This window comes from Aulonocara stuartgranti (assembly GCF_965226115.1).
Source record: "Aulonocara stuartgranti genome assembly, chromosome: 17".
NCBI lineage: Eukaryota > Metazoa > Chordata > Actinopteri > Cichliformes > Cichlidae > Aulonocara > Aulonocara stuartgranti.
In genome coordinates, this window is record NC_138953.1 from 7,082,395 (window position 1) to 7,104,734 (window position 22,340).

Here is a 22,340-nt window from a genome sequence, read left to right on the forward strand (position 1 = left end):
CACACATATACACATATATATACACATATACACACACATACATATATATATATATACACATACATATATATATACACATACATATATATATATATATATATATATATATATATACACACACACATACATACATATATATATACACATACATATATATATATACACACATACATATATATATATATATATATATATATATATATATATATATATATATATATATATATATATATATATATATATATATATATATATATATATATATATACACACACACACACACACGTATTTATGTATATGTGTGTGTATTTATGTATTGTTGGGTTGTTTCAAATCTTCAGTGACTGCCATACTATGGTGTGAATTGCAATGTTTATGTTTAGGTTATCATTGTGAATTTGCAAGTGTCACTATAAATATATACAATGATTCTGAAGTGAAATCTGATTTTACAGATTCCAGTTTGTTTTCAGTATTGCCTAGTAGTACAGAGGTGTGTGCTATTCAGATTTGACATTCATTACAAATGTACGTCAGCACTTTTTTGTGAGCACTTTGATTTTTGTTAAGGTTGATTTGACCATGTGACATGTATGTTTATTTACAAAATATTCTGTTTCTGCTTTTAATTCAAGTGAATAAACCTGAGTTGTAAAAACAAATTCATTTTGTCATTATTTTAATAATTAAATTAGTTTTCTGGTAATGAAAATTATGATTTAGTTGAACTCAAAATAATGATTTCAATGCAATGAAAATCTAGCTCAAGTGAATGACATTGTATTGAGTTGGACCAACCAAAACCTTTCACATCATTTTAATGTACTTTTTTTCATTTTAGCAGTATTTACGAAATTGTGTTCTACTGACTCAATTTAATTGAATTGTCATGATGTATGTAGATTAGGTTGGACCAAAATAGATGTATTACGTGGAAAACCTGCCATCAGTCCAATTGAGTTCATCCAATGACTTATTTTTTTGAGTGTAGTAAGACCATCAATGATCTACAAACATATTGATGTGTCCTACTATTATACTTCTTTTAAACACTTCTTCAATGTATAGGAAATAATGTGCGTGCAAGCTGTCCGTCTTCCCTCTGGACTCTATCAGGTGCAAGGTGTGAACGGTTCGATTAGAAATTGATCGAACCATCTCGAGCGTGTTGAGCTGAAAGCATGCCGTTACTCTTTGAAGTTTATAAAACAGACACGCTCACATGCACAAATACACTCGCGCAAGAAATGTACTTTGCAAACAAATCCTTGCTTGAACCCCTCCTCGCAACGCTTTCTGAATGAATCTGTGATCTGAAATTTGTAAACAAATATAGAACCGTGTCAATGCAAGAACAAAGAGCCAGCTGTCTAAGAAAGTGCAAAGGCACATCTTTTACCACTTTCAGCCTCATTACTTGTGAACATCCCACTTATGGATGTTTGTCTAATAACAATATTAGCTATGTGGAGAAATGGTGGCACTGTGCAATTCCAATAGCAAATAGCGCTTCGTTCCTGTTTGACTAACAAACACAACAAATGTGCCTCATCAACAAATTATTAAGAAGTAAGAAAAGTTTGAATGCACTTAATTAGTGAATGAGGCCCAATGTCTCCTAAAAAGCCAAAAAACCGTGGCGTCTAATAAATGCACGTTGAAGTAAATGATGTCTGGCCAATTTTAATATTTCATTAAGACATTTCAATATTGCAGACTTTAAGCAGACGACAGGAATGAATAGAATTAATCAGGGAAGCTGTGAAGCAGTCTTAATTATAGACGGCAACTTGAGACTGCCTCTTTATATCACTCCATGACTCGCACAACTGAAAGGGAAATAGCAATATATGGCTGATTATTCAGCGATTACCATGAGATTTGAACTCCCGCACAGTTAAGTCCAAAGACAGGAGTGATGCTCAATAGAAAGTAAGGAGATGCTGGAAAAAAAAAATAAAAAATTGCTTTTGAACAACTTCAAAAGGGGCATTAATTTCATTTAACTTACCACAGCAGAATATGGATGCTGACACAATAATTTGTTACTTCCATTTATCGCAGGATCTTCCAGGTGAGAGAAACAGATGTCCAAGAAGCCTCAGTAGTAACAAACAAATGCCCAGCTTTGAATGCCCATCAACTATACAGCCTTTACCAAAAAAATCTGGTTAACAGTCTAGGATTATGTTAATAATACTACATACTCTACACATATAACTGCTGGCTAACCAGCAGTGTCCATCATTCAATAGTGCAATGAAGGTTAAATTCAAACTACAAAGTACAGGTACACACCAAAAGGTGTTTCATCCAAAGAGTGTCAGGGTTTAATTAACCTCTATGATCACTTATGAACACATCAACACACAAGAAACGGGACCAAGTGGTCTTGTCTGGGCCTAAAGAGGTGGAATAAAACCATTACATGGAGGAAAAAAAAAAAACATCACTGTAACAACACTGCGGGCCAATTATGTTTAACTACTGCCTGTGGTCTGTCACAACTGGGTCACTCCATGCTGAGTGAGATAGATGCATGTGTGTGTGTTATAGAAGGTCTGCTTTGCACATGTGTTGTTATGTGATGACAATATTTCCAGAAGATATCTTTCTAATATACACATTTGTTCTGGAAATTTGGGTTTGCAACTCAGACTTGTATAAAGGCTTTATTTTTTGCTTTGTTTGTTTTTTAATTAAATTTTACTCTGAGTTTTAATAATTTATTGTCTGGAACAGTTTCCAAAGCTGGGAAGGCAAATATAAAAACAAAAACACCCCCCCCCCCCCCGAAACATTAAAACTATAACAATAAAAAGTAAGTAAGGTTTCCATGCTCAAAATGCTTTATTTTTTGGCTTTGGGAATCGGAGTGTCAGGTTTTTCTTTCTAAGTCTGCTGAAAAGTACTTCGAACACTTCGTACTTCCAGCCTCCAATCTTCCCCTGGCCTTTTACTTTAAGAAGGAACTGGGAATTTATCTTGGAAGACTTCTTTTGGATGTTTACTTGTGGGGATTAAATGTTGGCTTCTTAAATATGGCTGTGGGATTTAGTGGTGGTTGCACCTGAGCGCAGCAGGCACTGCAAAGTGTAAATTCATGGGCAACAAGGTATGAAAACTTGCAGATGGGCCATGGCAGTTGGGGAGTCCCCCCTCCTCCTCCCCAAGCATTTCTTGCTAAACAGACTCGGCATTTATGGTGTGACGGCCAGGGCTTCACTATTAATCCTCTCCGAGAACAGCTAATCATACTACCGCATAATCTTTACGTTCCAACTCATCTAAAAGTATTGTGTGTTCCCACAGTTCTATTATTTGAGAAAATACAGTAAAAACAGATGTATGGATTCAGCATTAAGGGCCTAGAAGCTGTGGGGTGTTGGATAAGCCTCACAGAAAATGAGGAGGGGAAAAAAAGTTCTGAATACAGGCAGCAATAGGAAGACGAGATGGAAGTGTTGAAATTGTGATGCCACATATAACGTGACGAAGTGGAGGGCATAGGCAATGACAGAACACAGCAGAGAAGAAGCTTGCAGATAAATGTGAACTGCTCATCGGTAATGGCGTTTAAACTCCCCGAAGTAAATGGTTTTCTGAAGTGATGCAACAACATAAAAAGAAATGTCTCACATCAAAAGAATTAAAACCCACGGGTCAGGTAAGATTCAATATTCCAAGCGAAAGCACAACATTAGCAAGCCGGGGCCACATAGATGGCATCAAGCAACATTTAAAAATTTGAAACCAAACAAAGGCAAAATCGCTCTTGTGCAAAGCAGCAGTTCATGGTATTCAGTCTCTTCATGCAAAACTGTGTGTGCACATGAGTGTGTACACCAGAGAGACTACAGGTACAGATCAGATTTTTGCATACGCTACATGCAGGTCTGTCATGCTACTATGGCCATTTTCATCTGTTAATTCGATGGGTAGGTGTATGTGAGTAACTGGAATTTCAGTTTTCCTCCCACAAATCCCTGAAAAATGTTTTGGCTGATCATGTTTCTGCTTCGTTTAATTATGCTAAACCTCAGAGACCTGTCCAAATCAAACAAAAATTGTCAACAACAACAACAACAACAGGAGCTGACACGCAAAAAGGCTTCTGGACTCACTTTGTATCCCATCCTGGAAAATATACATAAACACATGCTTATGTAAATGTAGACACTGATTTCGAAAAGCTAAAGGGAACAAAAAGAGCTGTTTGGAAAAGCAGATATATAAAATAACACTGCAGATGCTGCAGGCACCATACGGTCCACTCTAAACCACACACAGTTCTCAATGCACACTGTTTTTAGTGATTTATATGGTTAGTATGGAGCCTAGAGAGCCTGACCAATATTAGCTATTTGCAATCTTATCAGTTTTAGCATTTATAACAGTTGATAAAGTAAATAAGATACAGGAGAAACACCCTTCAACCATGTCGACACGGTTATGCTAACATAATAACATAACGTGATGGTAAACTTGACCATTCTCAACATTATATAGCTTGTCCGCTGCAGGGCACTCTGCAACCTTCCCGTCGGTAACGCCAAGTTAGTCGAACAACTTGTTTTATTATGTTTTTCCTCCATCTCTTTTTAAGCCATACACTTATGGCTTAAATTTCTAAATCTTAGGGGACATCTTTCAATTTAGCATGTTTTCAACATTTTCAAAAAACTTGACTTCTGACCTTGACTTTGAGGTCAAGATTACGAGATTTAAACTCATCTGAGATTTTTAGTAGATGCACCAATGGTATCAATTTGAAAATCCACATATTCAGAAGGTTGGTTCTCCATGCCGCTAGGCAGGCAGACGACAATAACACATCCACTGTTACTCTGTCCAATAGGAAGTGGACAGAGTAACAGTCTTGCTTTTCCCAGAATCTCTGAACATGTGGAGGAATGTTACATATCAACACTTCACATCCAATGAAAGACAAGACTGCTCAGTAGACCATTTCACACTTTATTCTCTTACACAATTACTTCTGGAAGGGAGATGTGTCCTGCATGAAATGTTGCCACGGATCTCAAAATGGTGATGGGCACCCTATTCTAGTCTAAACAACAGCAATTCAGTAAGTTTCCACTAGAAGATGGTTCCCTGTTATCTACTGTTCTGCAGGCAAATGTGGGGGAGTGTCTACAACTGAAGGACACCTATTATAAGGCCTTTATTATTCAGGGCTGTGTCCACTTAATACTACACTATATGATTATATGGCATTTTGATTAATATGAGGATTATTATAAAGGCACAGTATTAAAGCACTTCAGGTAATATCATTCTAACAGGAACCAGGATGTAAATGAAGTTCCACTGAACTATCCAAAAAGTTCTAATAAAGAAAAATGTTTTCCCCCTACATACATAAATGTACAAATTTACATTAGCATACATTCTGCAGTTTAAACACAGACAAACATCTAAAAGGAACCTTTGAGTACCCTGAACAACGTTCCTGGGACTAAATGCATTGGACAGTTTAGGTGAAAATGTGTGTGTGAGAGACAGAGGGCCTCTCAGGGCCCATTCAGAAGGCATCACCCTGCTTCCAAACATTCAGGAATTATTTTCAATGATGCACAATAGGACGTGGGGGTGGAGGGGACACGGCAAAAGAAGAGAAAGAACTGTCACTGCTTAAAACACTTCATTGATGGCGGGAAAGAAATCAAATAAAAAGGGAAACCTGATCCAAACTACAATCTGCTTTAAGATTTGGATCCTCCATTGAAAACAGCATCTTTTAACAACAAGTCACAATCTTTGCAAAGCAGCGAACAATCCAAAAAGCCAAGGACAGTCCGCATGTCAATACATCCCATGAGTATCCTGATGTCGCTCTAGCAACTACAGCGCATTCGCTTTTTATGTTTTACTTCAAACACACTTCTAATAATCCCCACATTGTAACTCCGATAGGAAGTACTTTTTAATCTGATTTTGAGCGGAAGATCAGAAAAGTGCTTTAATTAAAAAAATAAATAAATAATTTTTTCTCCTTAATCAATGGAGAAAAAACAGTGCTTGCTGTCGATTCCCTCCCCATTTCCTCACCCTTTAATCTCCCCTCGCTCTCTTTATGTTGACACAGTGTGAGCGCTAGGCGATAATGAAGTATCCTGCAGGTAAAACATTAGTAATGTGTGTATCCCCAAAACATAGCCTCTGCGTGCATGTAAGATTATGCTTTGCAACAGAATTTCTCCTGATAACCAGCATTACTGTGCAGTGGGTATATCATCAAAGAGTGCCTTATCCCTCCACCACCTCACCCCCATCATTCTGCGACACATGACAAGCAAAATCCCCTCAAGGTAAAAGACCCGTTTCACAGGCTTAAGAGCTGGCGAGGTGTGTGTGTGTGAAGAAGATGCGTTGTGTGTAATCTACATGAACAGATTCATTCAAAACAGATGGAGGGAAGATGACAAACAAAGAAAGAAGAGAAACCCCCAAAAAGCACAAGTAGAAAACCAAGCACCAACCAGCTGATTAATAGTTTTTTTCCATTCATTGCGAATAATTCAAACAACTGATCAATTATCCACAATGTTCATGGCAATTATTTTGCCATCCACAAGACTTAGAACCTTGAAACAGGAGGAATTACATCCTGGATGAAACATACATATACAGTAGATTTGGTATTTAGATGCAACACAAGCTACTTCATGGATAAAAATTTAATTTGTGTCATGGAAACAGTAGCTAACATTTTTACACTTCTTTGTGCAACTATTCAAGAATTTTAGCATCTGTATCAGTTGGTGTTTTCCTCTTGCTAATGATGCTGAGATGTAAAGTTGGTTTACCAGAGGCTTTCTGAGAGTTTTGCCTTTTTTTACCCCCGACATCTTCAAAGGCTTTACCCATCTGCTTTCTTACAGCAGGTGCTGGGCCAGAAACTCGAGTTTCTCAGATGACAAAAAAAAAAACAAACAAAAAAAACAAAAAAAAAAACACAACAACAACAAACAAACAACAAAAACCTACATTTCAACACTATGCAAAAATACACAGGTTTACTCATCAAACTGGAGTCACCAACAGTGCCTACTTTAATCAAACTAAACTTTCTGTTTCAACGATCAAACACAACAGACACTTGAGTCGCAGAAAAAGATGGAACAAAAAGAAAGAAAGAAAAAAAAAAAACATCACAATGGAGCAAAATCCAAACACGAAATATCGTCTGTCTGTGCGTTTACCTCTTTGTCCGCTCAACTCTTCCTAGACGATTAAGAGTATGGTGACCAAACTTTGTGCACAGGTATAACATAGGCCCCTAAGGGTTTTTAATCTATATCAGATATTACAATGTCATTATTTTGCCTAGCAACCAAATTTTAGCATTTATGAATCAATTACATCTTGTAAAAGCATTCTATCATTTGAATTTCATGATAACATCTTGCTTATATCCACATAGATGGAGTTACACATGAAATATTAAATATGCATAAGCTAAAAAGGCTAATTTTTAGCATATAAACAACATTTACCATCCTTTTGCCAACAGCATGAACGGGCTAAACAACAGAGCATTGACAAGTACTCATGAAGCATAAGTCAGAAATTAAAGTAGGAGCATTGTTAGAGAGTTCTTCCCCCCACTACTTAAATTCTGTGTAAAAACTTATGATGAAAACTTTTGACATGCTGCACTTAAGTGCCCTATCTTGGTGTCAGCTGAGCAGACTGGTATTAGCGGCCATGTTTTATTCATCAGCATTCTTAGTTGTCATTGCATATGCCTTATCCTGACTGCATGTACAAGGCAAGAGAGCACACGGTGAAAAACAGGATTACAGCAAATGTAAATAATAAACTGGAAGCACATGAAGATATTCGCTTAATATGAGTTGGGGATTAATGTCATGATACCCTGTCAGACATGGCTAGGTTGGGGGGGGGGAGCGCATAATAACTACAACACAGTCAATGCATAGCTAAATATAAGCACGCACACACACACAAGCGGTGGGGAATTAGGATTGTAGTGTTATCGGGGTTTGACTTTGAACAATATGTGACTTTGCAGTCGAGCGGGCAAACAAAAACAGGTAATCTTTCGGAAATGGCACAAGCTAATTCTGACAAAACAGACACAAGGGAGAGGGAGAGTGTAAACACAATGAAATAAGTGTAATGATACTAGGGCTGAACGATATATCGCATTTGCGATAATATTGCGACATGATCAAGTGCAATTTTCTAACCGCAAAGGCTGCGATTATACTCTGGACATGTCCAAATTCATGGGCTGCATCCTCCTGAGGCCGCATTTGTAGACCGATTACGTCACAGCGACGCGCCGAAGGCTGTCCAAATTACTACCATATCCCAGAATTCATAGCGCGGCCCAGCCAAACTCCAGTTTCCAGCAATGGCGGCCACTACTAAGTTTTAAAATTACTCATACTAATCTTTCAGGGTCACAAAATAAACTTTTAACATATTTTCAGGCGAGAAAGTAGTTGTGTAAACATCAAATATCTGCTCGGTTTATCAAGATATCCCATATTTGCAAAAGTGCTTCGACGTTTTCAGAGGCGTCTGCTACCCACCAGCTCGACAGCTAGCCGGGAGCTCGAGGGTTACTGATGCGGCCGAGAACGGCACAACTCCCGGCACATCATTTTCAGATCACCGCGGAGTTTCGCTGCTCGGGTTAAACGTAATATACAAGTCACTTAGACAACCTAAAAATGTTATTGTTGGGCTTTTTTCAGTGTTTTGTTTGTTCGTGAGTAAATCGGTTTTGCTGAGATTAAAGTTATTAGATTAGATAAAATAAAACTTTATTAATCCCCCGGGTGGGTTCCTCCTTGGTTTTCACACAGCTGACTAAACGTCAAACAGAAAACTTATTAAACAGAAGTATGAGACAGTCGAGAATTTACGCCAGTGTCTGGTTATATTTTAGATAGCAAGAAGCAGACGGCCGAGTTTATTAAACTCCACCGAGACAGCGGTGACGCTAATCAGAACTAGACCGTCCAATTTCACGCCTTTAAATTTTAAAGGCGTGTTTGTGTGTGTGTTTATACAATTGCTATTATGTTTGCACTTTATGTGTAATGTTACTGACTGCAGAGATCAGTAAGATGTGTGTATTTTTTATTTATTAGTTTTATTTATTTAATATTATTTTTTTATTTAATGACTGTCTAGTAGTTCACAGATGTCGAAAAACTGAGTGTGGTAAAGCCACTGATTTTTTTTATGTATATTTCTGCAATCTGCACATTGTACTGACTTTCATTTTAATGTTTACACCAGGGTTCCTTGTCAGCACTTTATGCTCAGATGTTTGTAAGCTAAAAATAAACTATTGTGTATGTTCAAATATACTGTTGTGATTGAAGAAGTTAAATAAAAATGTCAGTCATCAATTCATGCATCACCTCATGTCATCATAACAGAGGTCTGTCTTCCAGGAAAGAACAGTTTAAAATTAATGTAATATAGTATTGGCCATACTATATGATGTATTGCTTGTCTTTGTTTAATAATACAGAAGACAAAGACCTTAAAAAATAATCGCATATCGCATCGCAATCGCAATATTGGGGCAAAAAATCGCAATTAGATTATTTTCCATAATCGTTCAGCCCTAAATGATACCACCAGAACTCACAAACTACTGCAAGAGAGTCACTTTGCAGAGGAGCAGGAACCAATTTTGGATTTCCAAAATATGTAAATACCTTATACTAAGCACAGGGATCAGCCATGTGTGACTGGTATCAGGTCCTAAAGCTAACGATGAAGGTGTAGTCTCACACTAATAATAACACTAACTAATAGGATTGTAAGTACTGCAGACAGACAGTAAAGTCTCAATTTATTACACACACACACACACACACACACACTATTTTTTTTTAAGCGTGTTTGTAGGCTACATTTCCTTCATGTCAATACAAAGTCATTATTTCATACACTCAGAGCCCTAACGTGCAGGAAACGATGGAGGCAGCGAGGTGTAAAAAATGTCCACAAATGAGCAAGAAAGAGCGGACCAACAGATGGACACACAGGCAGAGCGAAAGAAAGAGAAGGCAGAGTTAGCGCCTCAGGCCAGCACTGACCCCAGCTAAAATTACCCTGCTGCTGTTTTGCACCACTGCACCCAACACTTGTTCAACACGCCAGGTACTGTTATAGTGTAGAACATGATACAGGCTCTGACAAAGGTGGCGCCCTGGCAAATTCTGGGGGTTGTCATCTGTCAGGTGAGCAAAGCTGCATGGGAGAAACTGTCCATCTGATTAAGTTTCATATTTATAATCTTAACAGAAATTTTTTTTGTATTAGGATTAGCCAGGCAGAATTCTTAACCTTTAATGTGTTTTTAAAAAAAGCAAGATAGGGGCAGTTTTTCACATCAATAGTGGATAAGGACACTGCTTTACTTTAGATCTGAATAAATTACCTTTTTCATTGATACAAATACTGGCAATCAATACATTTCATACATTTCTTCTGAAAACTGCTACACAGAACTGCCATCACTGTGAAATGCAGCTTCACAGATTCTCACCGTTTAGCTTCAAGACTGATAGAATTTGAAGACATTAATCTGCAGTCTGTAGTGGCAGTTAAAAATTACAGTCATATACATGGTGTCTGAGTGCAGAATACAAAGGGAGTAATGTGCAACTTTATAATAAAATAAAAATACATGAGACTCAAATTGCAGTAAAAGCAAAAAATAAACAGTTTCTAAAGGACAGCCTTATCTTTTTACTGACAAGCTTTTTCTTCAGTATGCAATACTTATCCGTTTCACAAACACAAAATTAGAGAGCTCCACAGGGCCTCAATAGTCACACCGCACAGCAGTGGGGTTCCTTTTCTAAAGATTAGTGCAACACTCCATAATCGTATGCACACACAGCTATAGGTCCTCGGTGCCAGCACAGGAAACTAAAAGATGACGTGACGTGTCACTCACACCCCATGTGTGGTAGTGTGTGGTTGACCTGCTAAGAAGCTGGACTAGAAACACGTTCAGTGGTGGAGTTAACCCTGATATCAGATCGGTGGATTTCTGCTGTTTTAACCTAGACAAGTGCAGAGTCTGTGTGTGTGTGTCTCTGTGTGTGTGTGTGTCATGTATTAAGCTACTGGTGCCTGCAAACTCATATTCCCATTAAAAGTCTGACCCCAGCTGTGAGAGAAAGCCATGTGTGTGCGTTCATGTGTGTGTTTGGGTCAGCAGGTGACCAAATGTGTTTTGGTGAGCCTATCAGTACAATGCCTTTTATGCCTGAAGCGTTTCTCTGCAGTCTCTTATTACAGTGTCATGTGTGTCTGAGTGTGTGTGCCTGTTTGTGTGTGTGAGACAGAGAGAGGCTGATTCCACACACACCCACAGAAGCAGCGTGAAATGTGTTGTGATGTCTCCGCTATGGGAAGCTGTTTTGAGACCACAGAGGAGACGCTCCCCTTCTCTGACCTGCTCAAACTCATTGTCTTGCTGTGACACACGAGCGCGCGCGCGCGCACACACACACACACACACACACACACACACACACTGATTGCTAATTTTTTTTACCTCCATCCTTATGTCTTCTGTCTTCCAGCCGCTGCTTGTAAATGTTCTGAAACATTAGGTCATCTGAGTTCATTGGTGGTTTACGATTTTGAATCAGTGCCTATCCTCTGGCTGAACGTGTTCCAGCAGCGTGTGAATCATTAGTAAAGGCTGCAGAAAATGCTTTCAGATCAGCAGTGAGTACGCCCCTGCATACCGCTTGATGTTGAATAAGTCACACCTGTATCACTTCTCAAAACTTGCTGTTTTTTAGTTGATCAGCAGACATTTCCTCCAATGAACAGTCACTGAAACTCTGAACTTACTAAGAACATGAAACCACATCCTTTAGTCAAATAAATATTTTTTGGGTTCACATGGGTTTAAGCAGGTTAGCCACAAGCTTTAAACTATGAATCCAAATGCATGAATGCAAAGTCCCAAAAGTGAAGTACAGAAGCAGCGTGAGTGTGATGATACAAGGATCCATTAGTGCAAGAAGTGTTGGGGAGATAACATTTATAAATGGCACAATGAATATCTGTGGATATACCAAAATAATGACTGAGGGGGTGACTTCCACTCTAGAAAAACCAGGCAAAGGAGGGTTTTTAAATGCTTGGACTGTTTCCCTATTGGACGCCTACTAGGGGTTTCTTTTCTGATGTGAGTGGCTTCTGTCATATTTTGGGCCTGCTTCCTGAACAAAATGACTTTGTGTGCATCAGAAGTTAGTGAGGTTGATCTCCTACACAGTTTACTGGGACTAAAACCCAAAACCTGTTCTAATGTCTGTCAAAGCACATCTTTTCTACTTTAGTTGAGCACTCAAAGCTATTTATACAACATTCCCCCAATAACAAAAGCACTTTTTTCTACCCCAGAGCTTCCTACCTAACATTCACACACATTTATGCTCTGATGGTATTGGAGAGGAACTTGGGGTTCAGTATCTTGCCCAAGGATAGTTTGGCACATAGGCTAATCAAATCAAATAACCAAACTTAAAACCTTAGTAAATGACCTGCTCTACTTCCTGAGCTGCAGCCACCCCAGTTGAGCGACCTCTGTAGTACGAACCTGTTGCAGTGCTGCATCTCATAGTACCATCCACATACAAGTAACTCTCAAAAGTTCTAATCTTGATTTTGTGGCTGATTAGAAACGTACTAATATTAATATCGTCAATCCTTAAACCTGTGAACTTTTAATATTAGGCTTAACTTCAAAGTAACTGACAGACCATCACAGTGCCACGTGATTAAGACAGTTTGGAAGAGAGGAATCTACAGTAATGCAAAAGAGGAAGAACAATTGAAATCTAACACAGAGTCCTGATGTGGAATGATTGTACAGTAGCACTTGGGATTAGACGTGATTAAATCCACTTAAATCCGCTGTTAAAACGATAAGGGCTTTATTCTGTATGTTCCACAGCTGAAATATAGGTCACACAGAGCCAAGCAGAGATACAGAGTTGATGCACACACATGTGCAGCAGTGTTCTGTTCCCTACAAAGAAAGCGCGTGCACAAAATCCAACTACCACCACCACCTCCATCACCACTTTACCCGTCTCCCAGGGCAACAAGAGCAGAATCTACCAAGAGGCATGTTGAGAATGAAGGAGAGGAGAGGGGAGGAGCAGGAGGAGGAGGAGGAAGGAAAAGAGAGAATGAAAGAACAGGGAGACGGACACAAAAGACAACCCAATCTACCAAGACTTATTCTAATAAGCTGCTAGGAGGAGGATACTATAGGGGTAATCCCTGCTGTGGGACACCCGTCTATGGGCGAGTGTGGATAATATGGCTACCGTCTGATGGATACAGATAATGGAGTACATGCTCAGACAGTCATATCTGGCCTTGGCATGTGTAAAAGAATGACGTCTGGTTTATTTACATACAAACTACTGCCTAAACTCTATGTGACAAACGCATGTTCGCATGTAGGTTTTCATGCAGTGTCCTCCTTCAGTGTTGCACACATGAAATTTAAGTAATTCCTGCTTCCAATTTGTTCAGAAACCAAATTATACAATCGACTTAGCCAATAACCCTCCAAGCTCGAGGAAACATTGATGTTTGGGATAAGTTCTCCATAATAAACTGTTTAAATCTCATGCAGGGAAACTGAGAATAACTAGTCCCATGTCCACACAATTTTACACAGTATCATTTTTTTTGTATTCTTTGGCTAATTTGCCATAAAAGAAATCATGTTAAATTACCAAAGAGCACTAAAAGGGTTCTTTGTGAATAAAAGTGTGTTAAAAGATGCCTGTACCCTGTTTAGCCTATCCCACCATCATAAGTGACAGAAAAGTTTATTATTTGGCTTCGCTGGGTTTATTCTTCCCACAATTGTGCTGTAGACCTTCTCCATGCTGCCCCCCACTCTACAAAATTACTTGCTTCTATTTTCCTTATCATAGCTGCCCTACAGCATCCTGTTCCTCCCAATCATATCTGCCCCTCCTCCTCCCCTTCAACCACCACCTCCCTCTCTCCATAGGGCTCATGCTGGGTGGGGAGGCAGCAGTGGCAGTGCTGGCATCTGTTCGAAGGGCTGGTGCGTTGCCAGCCACCGAGCATCACTCTGGCAGCCAGAGTCACACTGTTGGATTTATCTCCAACCTGTCAGCTGATGCTTTTTGTGGGCGTTAAGCTGGGCGGGCATAACCTTTTTTCTTTTCTTTTTTTTTGGGTGGGATGGGGCATTCACACTGCCAAAGTGGCCACAAGAGACTTGGGGGGGGGGGGGGGGGGGGGGTGCAGAAGTGAGAGAAGTGAGTGGCTTTTTATTAAAAAAAAAAAAAAAAATCACTTCCAGCACAAGCTGAGGGCTGAAGCTCTCAAAGAATAGAGCATAAAGCTGTTAGGAAGGGAGAGCGCAAGCAAGGGATGAAGAGTATATAAGGCACAGTGAGAGGGGCTTGAAAAAGTAGATAAAAGGTAGAGTCTGAGCAGGAGAACAGATCAAGAGAGTGACAGGGAGCCCAGGAGGAAATCAAACCCACATCTGAAGCTTACAGGAGCACATTTCTGGTGCATACAGAGCAGCTCAGTTGAAAGGTCATTCTGTCACCTTGTGGCTTAAGTACCATTCTAATGCTTTTTAAAAAAAACAAAACCCAACCCATACTCAATTAAAAAGTAAACCCAACCTGTTAGACTGAAGCGGAGCTCATTAAAATCCAATTCAGCTACCGTCGAGTATTGCCCACTAAATGTCCTATAATACCAATCAGTCTCCGCAGTCAGCGACACGCGCCTGTAAATGTCACGGCATTCCTGCATGAAACTCTCGAGACAATCAGCAGCAACCGGCGTGCCAGAGGACGGAGTCATGCGCTCGGTGTGCTGGTCCCTGCCATCAGTGAAGAATCAATTGGCCGCTAATGGAACCATTCGAGCAATTAGTACCATGACAAATTCATAAGCGATGATTAGTAAAGTTGGTTGTCAGTGCAATTTCCTGATAGGATCCAGTTCAGAAGCATAAGCTACCAACCCCCATTCCCCTTCCCTAACATAACACTAATACAATAACCGAAGGCCAGAAAAGCAGAAAATTAGTGGTTAGCCCCATCAAAGAGCCCGAGTACTTCAGAAGAGCCGGCATTACTCAGCATTTAGATGTCATGTAACATAACCCTGAAATGCTATCGCTCCCTTTGACATAGGACTCCATCTGTGAAACCATGCTAGATGAATTATGAGACTGTAAAACGCTGAGAACTGATAACCAGACTGACATTATCTCCACACAGCCAGAGAAAAATTAAAAAAAGAAATCATCTTTTGAAAAAAAGAAAATCTGCTCATGTCAGAGGTTTGCTTAGTAAAAAAATTCCTGTGGCCATATGACTTTGATCCAGGATCAACAGTTTCTGCGCTCTATTGTGTAGAACAACTGAATGGGAGATTCCAGAGGGGCCCCAAGCAAAATGATTAGGAGCCAACTCTTAGTATAACTTCATTCATTCCAAAGTTATATTTGGAATTTAATCGGTTATCTACAGCATCCACCATTATCCATTCATGTGCATGTCTTGTTCTGGAAAAAACAAGACATGCACTCCAGATTGCAGTATTTAGACACTGAAGCCTGCCGCTGAAAATCCAGAGTTCATCCAAAGGCGCCTGCTCCTATGGAAGCAGGAACGCAACTATATGTCACGGCAGGTTCAAACTCCAGGAAGCAGCGAGCAAAGGAATTATTGTGTTTAGTCAGCCAACACAAAAGACTCTGTACGGGCTACTTACGACAATTCTCCTCATCGCTGCTGTCGGGGCAGTCATCATCTCCATCACATCTCCACACGATCGGGATGCACGCTCCGCTCTTGCATTGAAACTGCCCGGTCTCACACTCTGACTGCGTGTGAGTTCCTGTGTTTTGAGGGAAATATTTTTTAAAAAAAGAAAGAAAGAAAGAAAGACAAACTGTCTGTCACTTTCATTTCTCATTTAGAGATCACATTATGAATTTCACAGGAGTGAATCAGAGAAACAAAAATGCAACAAATTACAAACAAGTTTGGGAGGTTAACTGACAAACTTTCATTTGTTACTAATGAAAGTGGGAAATTGGTAAAGTTGCCCCAATTAATAATGTTGCTGCTGTAATCAAGTAATAATTCAAGTGTTTTTTAAATGCCAACTATCCCTTTTTCCACCATGACTGTAATGGGCATGCTGTTGTTTATGTACCACTATGCCACCTTTGGTTAACTTAGGTTGCTGCCGAAGTTCCTGCTGGCACTTAAACATTCAGACCAATTTCAGGCTATTTCATCTGTTCAAAATGTTAGCTCCAATTACAAAGAATGCATCCAATGCACACCATTACAATCTCCACTCAGCGACCACATCACCACTGACAGCCTTTTTCCATCTTCCAGCATCAGCTAGAGAGCATGTGCTGCCCTTTATTTCATTCATTGTCACCTCCTACCGCCGTTAATAGCAGTCCAAATGCGGACATAAGTATGTACGCACGATGCACACAGCACATTATCTCGGCACTTAAGAAGACGCCGATCGCACTGACAGACAACTCGTTTGTTTTGTTTTGTTTTTCAAACAGGCAACCCAGATCCCCTGAGAAAGCGTTGCCAGTGTCCGCGCTGCGATGCAAATTCACCCCTCTATACCTCGAAACAAGTCCCCTACCTTTAGCGCAATGGAGGTCCAGGAGTAACAGATGTAATAGCACGAGCTTTCCGACCTCTGTCCACATCGTTAGATCCTGGGGGGCTCCGCGGTTGTCCGCATGTAAGTAAAATTTCCTCCCCACCCACCCCAAAAAAAAAAAAAAAAAAAAAAAAAGACAGTGTGAAGAATCTCCAGCGAGTGACTCGCTCCGTGCTGCTCTGCCAGCCTGTCTGCTCGGAGTGTGTGAGTGTGCTCAGCCCGGCTTGCTGCTTTCTCTCCCTCTGCCTCGGCTGCAATTTGAATCAGTGACGCTTATGGGCGGGATAGTTTCAGCGTGTGATGGTGCCTGCGGTTAAAGTAGTAGGTAAGAAAAAAAACTACGTGGTTGGCTGCTAGCCAGAGGAGACACATCTGCAGAAAGAGCTGAGTCACAGTGATTTTTCTTTTATTTCCTATTGAGCATTTTAGTAGCAAACCGAAAGTAAACTGCTAAATAAATAGTTCTGACTCCTCATCTTGAGTTAGCTGGAATGATATATTTGCCGGTAAGCTAGTCAAAGGCTTAAAAATGTAGCCAAAATTAAGGAAATGTAACAAGCAAGAGGAAGTTGCCCACCTCCGTGAAACAACGGAAACCCCAGACAGGTTCTCTAAAACGTGGTTCACTTTTTCTGGAAGTGGGTGTGCACTGTAATGCAGACCGTCTTTTTTCACTAGTCCTAACCCGGTAGTTTTGTGGTCTTAACCTAGCGGTTTTTTCATTGGTGTATCAGCAGGTGAAAATACAAAGGTGGCTGAATATAAGAGTTTAAGGGCTGCTGCGCAAAAACTGGAAACAAAGAACGTTCCTCAGTGACTATACAAATCCCTGTAAAATGATAATGTCCTTAAAGGTACAAAAAGGCATTTTATTTATGTTGTTCAACAGAAAAAAATGATGTTGTGCTCATAAATATTCACTGTTTAGTGTGTAATTATGTCTTCCAGTCACTTGATGTGTTCTCATGAACTTAGAATTTAATCCATTAAACAGAAGCGGGCGCCAGTTTGTGAAAGCCGCTCTGTTGTCACACCATCTTCAATACAGTGGCTGAGATGGACGTTGAAATTCTGCCTAATCACGTTTAATGTATGTGGCTAGAAAATACTCGTAACTTGTCCACATTTACTGATATCCTCTTCCTACTCACCTCAAACCTCATCTCCTGACTGAAGTCAGGGCTCTAACACACACTTACTGTCAATTATTTTCAGCACTTATTGTCAGAAGTTGCTGTTTATGAGATTATAACATTATGCCAATTTACGCAGGGTTTGAGGTTCTAAAAAATACATCACACAGTCGAAATAGTTTGAATGAATGTTTATTCTCTAAGTGTTCAAGTCCAAAATGTTAGATCCATCTCAAAGAAAGTTTCACATCAGTTTCAGATCCGAGGTCACATTATTTTTTAGGCCGGACTCGTTGTCTTTTGTTCTTCACTAGTCCTATTTCGTCAGATGTTTTAAGGACATGCTAAACACCATGTCACATAGCTCTTTAGGACTTACTCTGTAAGTGCAAAAATACTATTTTATACCAGTCAAACTGTGTTATCCTTGGCATTTTTCATAGGTGCCACCAACAAAAATGGGGGGGAAAAAGTATATGTTTTAGCAACAGGCGCTTAGTAACAAAGTGCTTAAACAAAAAGTGTCTTAAAAAACATACATCTCAAAATGGTCAGGTACAAGGACTGGACCAGAAATGAGTGAAAAAGCAGATAATGTCCAAAGAAAAACGTTGAAAGACCTTCAGAAAGCTTAGAGAACTGTTGCAACCTCTTCAAAAATACAAAGGAGTGACTCAAAACATTTGCACAGTACTATATTTATTACTTTCTACTTCACTTGAAGGACACATAAGCAGTTGGCGGCCTTGTAGCTTAGCGGTGTAAAAGTCTGTATAGTCACAACTAAATGGAGGGCACATGGACGGTGGTTCAAAGACTTTAAACAGATGATAGCATTGGGTTGTATACTCACAGATACAGAAACCAGTGTAACGCTTGGCAAATACGTTTATTACCAGAGATGCCATAATATTCTTTTAAGACAACTTTGAATCACACAGTTGCTGATAGCTGCTCATGGCCATTTTTGGCTCTCCAAATCCCCTTAAATGTTCACTTTGTGCAGAGCCTCACCTCTTTATATCATTTATAATTGAGGGGATCAGTTGTTATTCCTAGAATTTGGCTCAACCTGAATACACAGTGCAGAGCAACATGCTGACAACATAATAAGTACCTGACAGCTAAATGAGAAGGCATATTGGTAATGTAAATCACACTGTTGTCCCAAACAGTCATGAGGTTGTCTTGAAAAACTGACCTTTGGCTAAATAACTGGAGAAACTGAGACCTTTTTCAGGAATAAGGACTCCCGTGTGCTCAAATCATATTCTGCTCCTACAAGCCAGAAACTGGTCACAATGAAATGTTCACTGAGCAGCACTCATTATTTGTTTTGTTCTCCATCAAGTTTTTCTTTTCAGTGTACTACCACATGGCGGGACTCGAGTGAGCACCAGATGAAAATTCATGTGAAAGCAAGCATGTTCAGTGGAATCACCACGTATTCATATAGTCTTCTCTCCAACACGGTGTGAAATAAAGCCGTGTTGTCTTTGCTCTGTAAATGTCCTTTTTAAAGTTTGTCAGCAGCATCCGAAATGGCCATTGTAATCCAGTGATAAATGTAAAAGATAACATTAGAAGTCCTCGTGTAATTTTCCCACATACATCTAATTTTCATGCATTGTGTTGCTATGGGAAACAATATAAGCTAGCTAATAAATGGGAACACCACTGGCAAATAATGTTTTATTCACTGGCAAATGCCGCAAGCTGGAGCTGTTTTTTAATGCTTTCCAGTGCATTTAGCAAGGTTTATTTTGGTTCCTCATCTTCTAAAGTAAGCTTGTTAAACAGTTGAGTAACTGCCGTGCTTTCATTTAAAAAAATTGTAAGCGATATGTGTCATATGTTTTGTTGAAATATGAGGCTGGTGGATTTTTAGCTGTCTGGAAGAATCATAGTGAATAGTTTAAGAATAAAACAAAGTTTGGGGTATGTAGAGTCATATCAGTAGAGATACTTAAAGCCAGAAAAGTGACCTTAAATCTTGAACTGAATGAAAAGTGTGTGCATTGAAAGGGAACAGCTGGGTCTGCACTGCTGTTCTATGCAGCAAGAGTTCCGTTTTGATTTTCTGCAGTTCAGCATGGCTCATGTGCATGAAATGACTTTAACACATGAATCAACACATGAATAATGAATAAAACTACTGTATAAATAGAAGGGGAGGAAAAAAATACAACTCGTGCCTCTTATACATTATTCAATAAAAAAAAGAGTGTGAATGAAACATTAAAAAGCTAGCACAGGTGCAGAAAATGGTTAAAAGGGGGGGTGGATGTTTGGCATCACTTTCACATTAACTGCTAGCGGTGTTTGTTGTTCCTCGGGGGAAAGAGTACACCACAAAAGCAAATGCATATGTTATTGCTACAGGAGACATACCAGAACAGCTAGAGAAACTCAAGAAAACTTAAACTCTTATAGTATACAAATTGGGGGTTTTTAAACTGTGCGTGTCTGGTTTTAGATCCTCTGAGTTTTTTGCACATGTTTGACTTTTCATGTACATGTGATGCCATTTTGAAACTCAGAGGATAACACCGTGTCTGCTGCACCTGTGGCATAGCCCCACAGTACTGGTGAACGTGAATATCAGCGAATTAAAAGGTCACATGCATAAAATAACCAACTTCATGAATTATTGCAAGTGAGCAGCAATCTGCAGGAAGAAAAATCAGCTGCATTAGATGGAGAGGCTTTGAGATTGGCTAAAAGTACATAAAAAACTTTCTGCCAGTAGTATCTCATTGGAATCGGTTAAAATCGTATTTTTTGTGCATTGCCAACAGTGAGCTCAAGCTAATAATAATTCTTGGCATTTGACGATACAGTCTGCAGCCTAGTTGATTTTTTTTTCTTTATATGAACAATTGATCAAATGAGTGCATTCGCTCCGCTGTGCTGTGAAAGTTCTCACCACTGTAACACCTGCAGATTATTATTACTCAGCTCTGTAGTTTCATTCAACTCTACAAAAGCTTTTCGCTGGTTTCATAGCTTTACTGTTTTGAGTTATTCTCTCCACTCTCATTTAGGGCTGAACGATATATCGCATTTGCGATAATATCGCGACATGATCAAGTGCAATTTTCTAACCGCAAAGGCTGCGATTATACTGCGATTATATTATACAATTCATGGGCTGCATCCTCCTGAGGCCGCATTTGTAGACCGATTACGTCACAGCGACGCGCCGAAGGCTGTCCAAATTACTACCATATCCCAGAATTCATAGCGCGGCCCAGCCAAACTCCAGTTTCCAGCAATGGCGGCCGCTACTAAGTTTTAAAATTACTCATACTAATCTTTCTGGGTCACAAAATAAACTTTTAACATATTTTCAGGCGAGAAAGTAGTTGTGTAAACATCGAATATCTGCTCGGTTTATCAAGATATCCCATATTTGCAAAAGTGCTTCGACGTTTTCAGAGGCGTCTGCTACCCACCAGCTCGACAGCTAGCCGGGAGCTCGAGGGTTACTGATGCGGCCGAGAACGGCACAACTCCCGGCACATCATTTTCAGATCACCGCGGAGTTTCGCTGCTCGGGTTAAACGTAATATATAAGTCACTTAGACAACCTAAAAATGTTATTGTTGGGCTTTTTTCAGTGTTTTGTTTGTTCGTGAGTAAATCGGTTTGGCTGAGATTAAAGTTATTAGATTAGATAAAATAAAACTTTATTAATCCCCCGGGTGGGTTCCTCCTTGGTTTTCACACAGCTGACTAAACGTCAAACAGAAAACTTATTAAACAGAAGTATGAGACAGTCGAGAATTTACACCAGTGTCTGGTTATATTTTAGATAGCAAGAAGCAGACGGCCGAGTTTATTAAACTCCACCGAGACAGCGGTGACGCTAATCAGAACTAGACCGTCCAATTTCACGCCTTTAAATTTTAAAGGCGTGTTTGTGTGTGTGTTTATACAATTGCTATTATGTTTGCACTTTATGTGTAATGTTACTGACTGCAGAGATCAGTAAGATGTGTGTATTTTTTATTTATTAGTTTTATTTATTTAATATTATTTTTTAATTGAATGACTGTCTAGTAGTTCACAGATGTCGAAAAACTGAGTGTGGTAAAGCCACTGATTTTTTTTTATGTATATTTCTGCAATCTGCACATTGTACTGACTTTCATTTTAATGTTTACACCAGGGTTCCTTGTCAGCACTTTATGCTCAGATGTTTGTAAGCTAAAAATAAACTATTGTGTATGTTCAAATATACTGTTGTGATTGAAGAAGTTAAATAAAAATGTCAGTCATCAATTCATGCATCACCTCATGTCATCATAACAGAGGTCTGTCTTCCAGGAAAGAACAGTTTAAAATTAATGTAATATAGTATTGGCCATACTATATGATGTATTGCTTGTCTTTGTTTAATAATACAGAAGACAAAGACCTTAAAAAATAATCGCATATCGC

At 39.4% G+C, this 22,340-nt stretch overlaps 1 protein-coding gene across 5 annotated transcripts in view; it reads right to left on the bottom strand.

Moving 5' to 3' along the window:
• Nucleotides 1-20,909, bottom strand: part of lrp8 (low density lipoprotein receptor-related protein 8, apolipoprotein e receptor) — a 183,509-nt gene extending 162,600 nt beyond the window's left edge. For 2 of the 5 annotated variants that reach the window (XM_082511669.1, XM_082511667.1), the window contains exons 1-2: nucleotides 16,744-18,162; nucleotides 15,835-15,960 (exon numbers count right to left, since the gene is read on the bottom strand). In XM_082511669.1, the coding sequence (XP_082367795.1) occupies nucleotides 15,835-15,960; nucleotides 16,744-16,810 (193 nt within the window). In that variant the 5' untranslated portion in view covers nucleotides 16,811-18,162. Of the gene's footprint in view, nucleotides 1-15,834; nucleotides 15,961-16,743 lie in introns of all 5 variants that reach the window. The other 3 variants (XM_082511666.1, XM_082511665.1, XM_082511668.1) reach the window with 2 other exon arrangements.
• Between the last annotated feature and the right edge of the window lie 1,431 nt (nucleotides 20,910-22,340).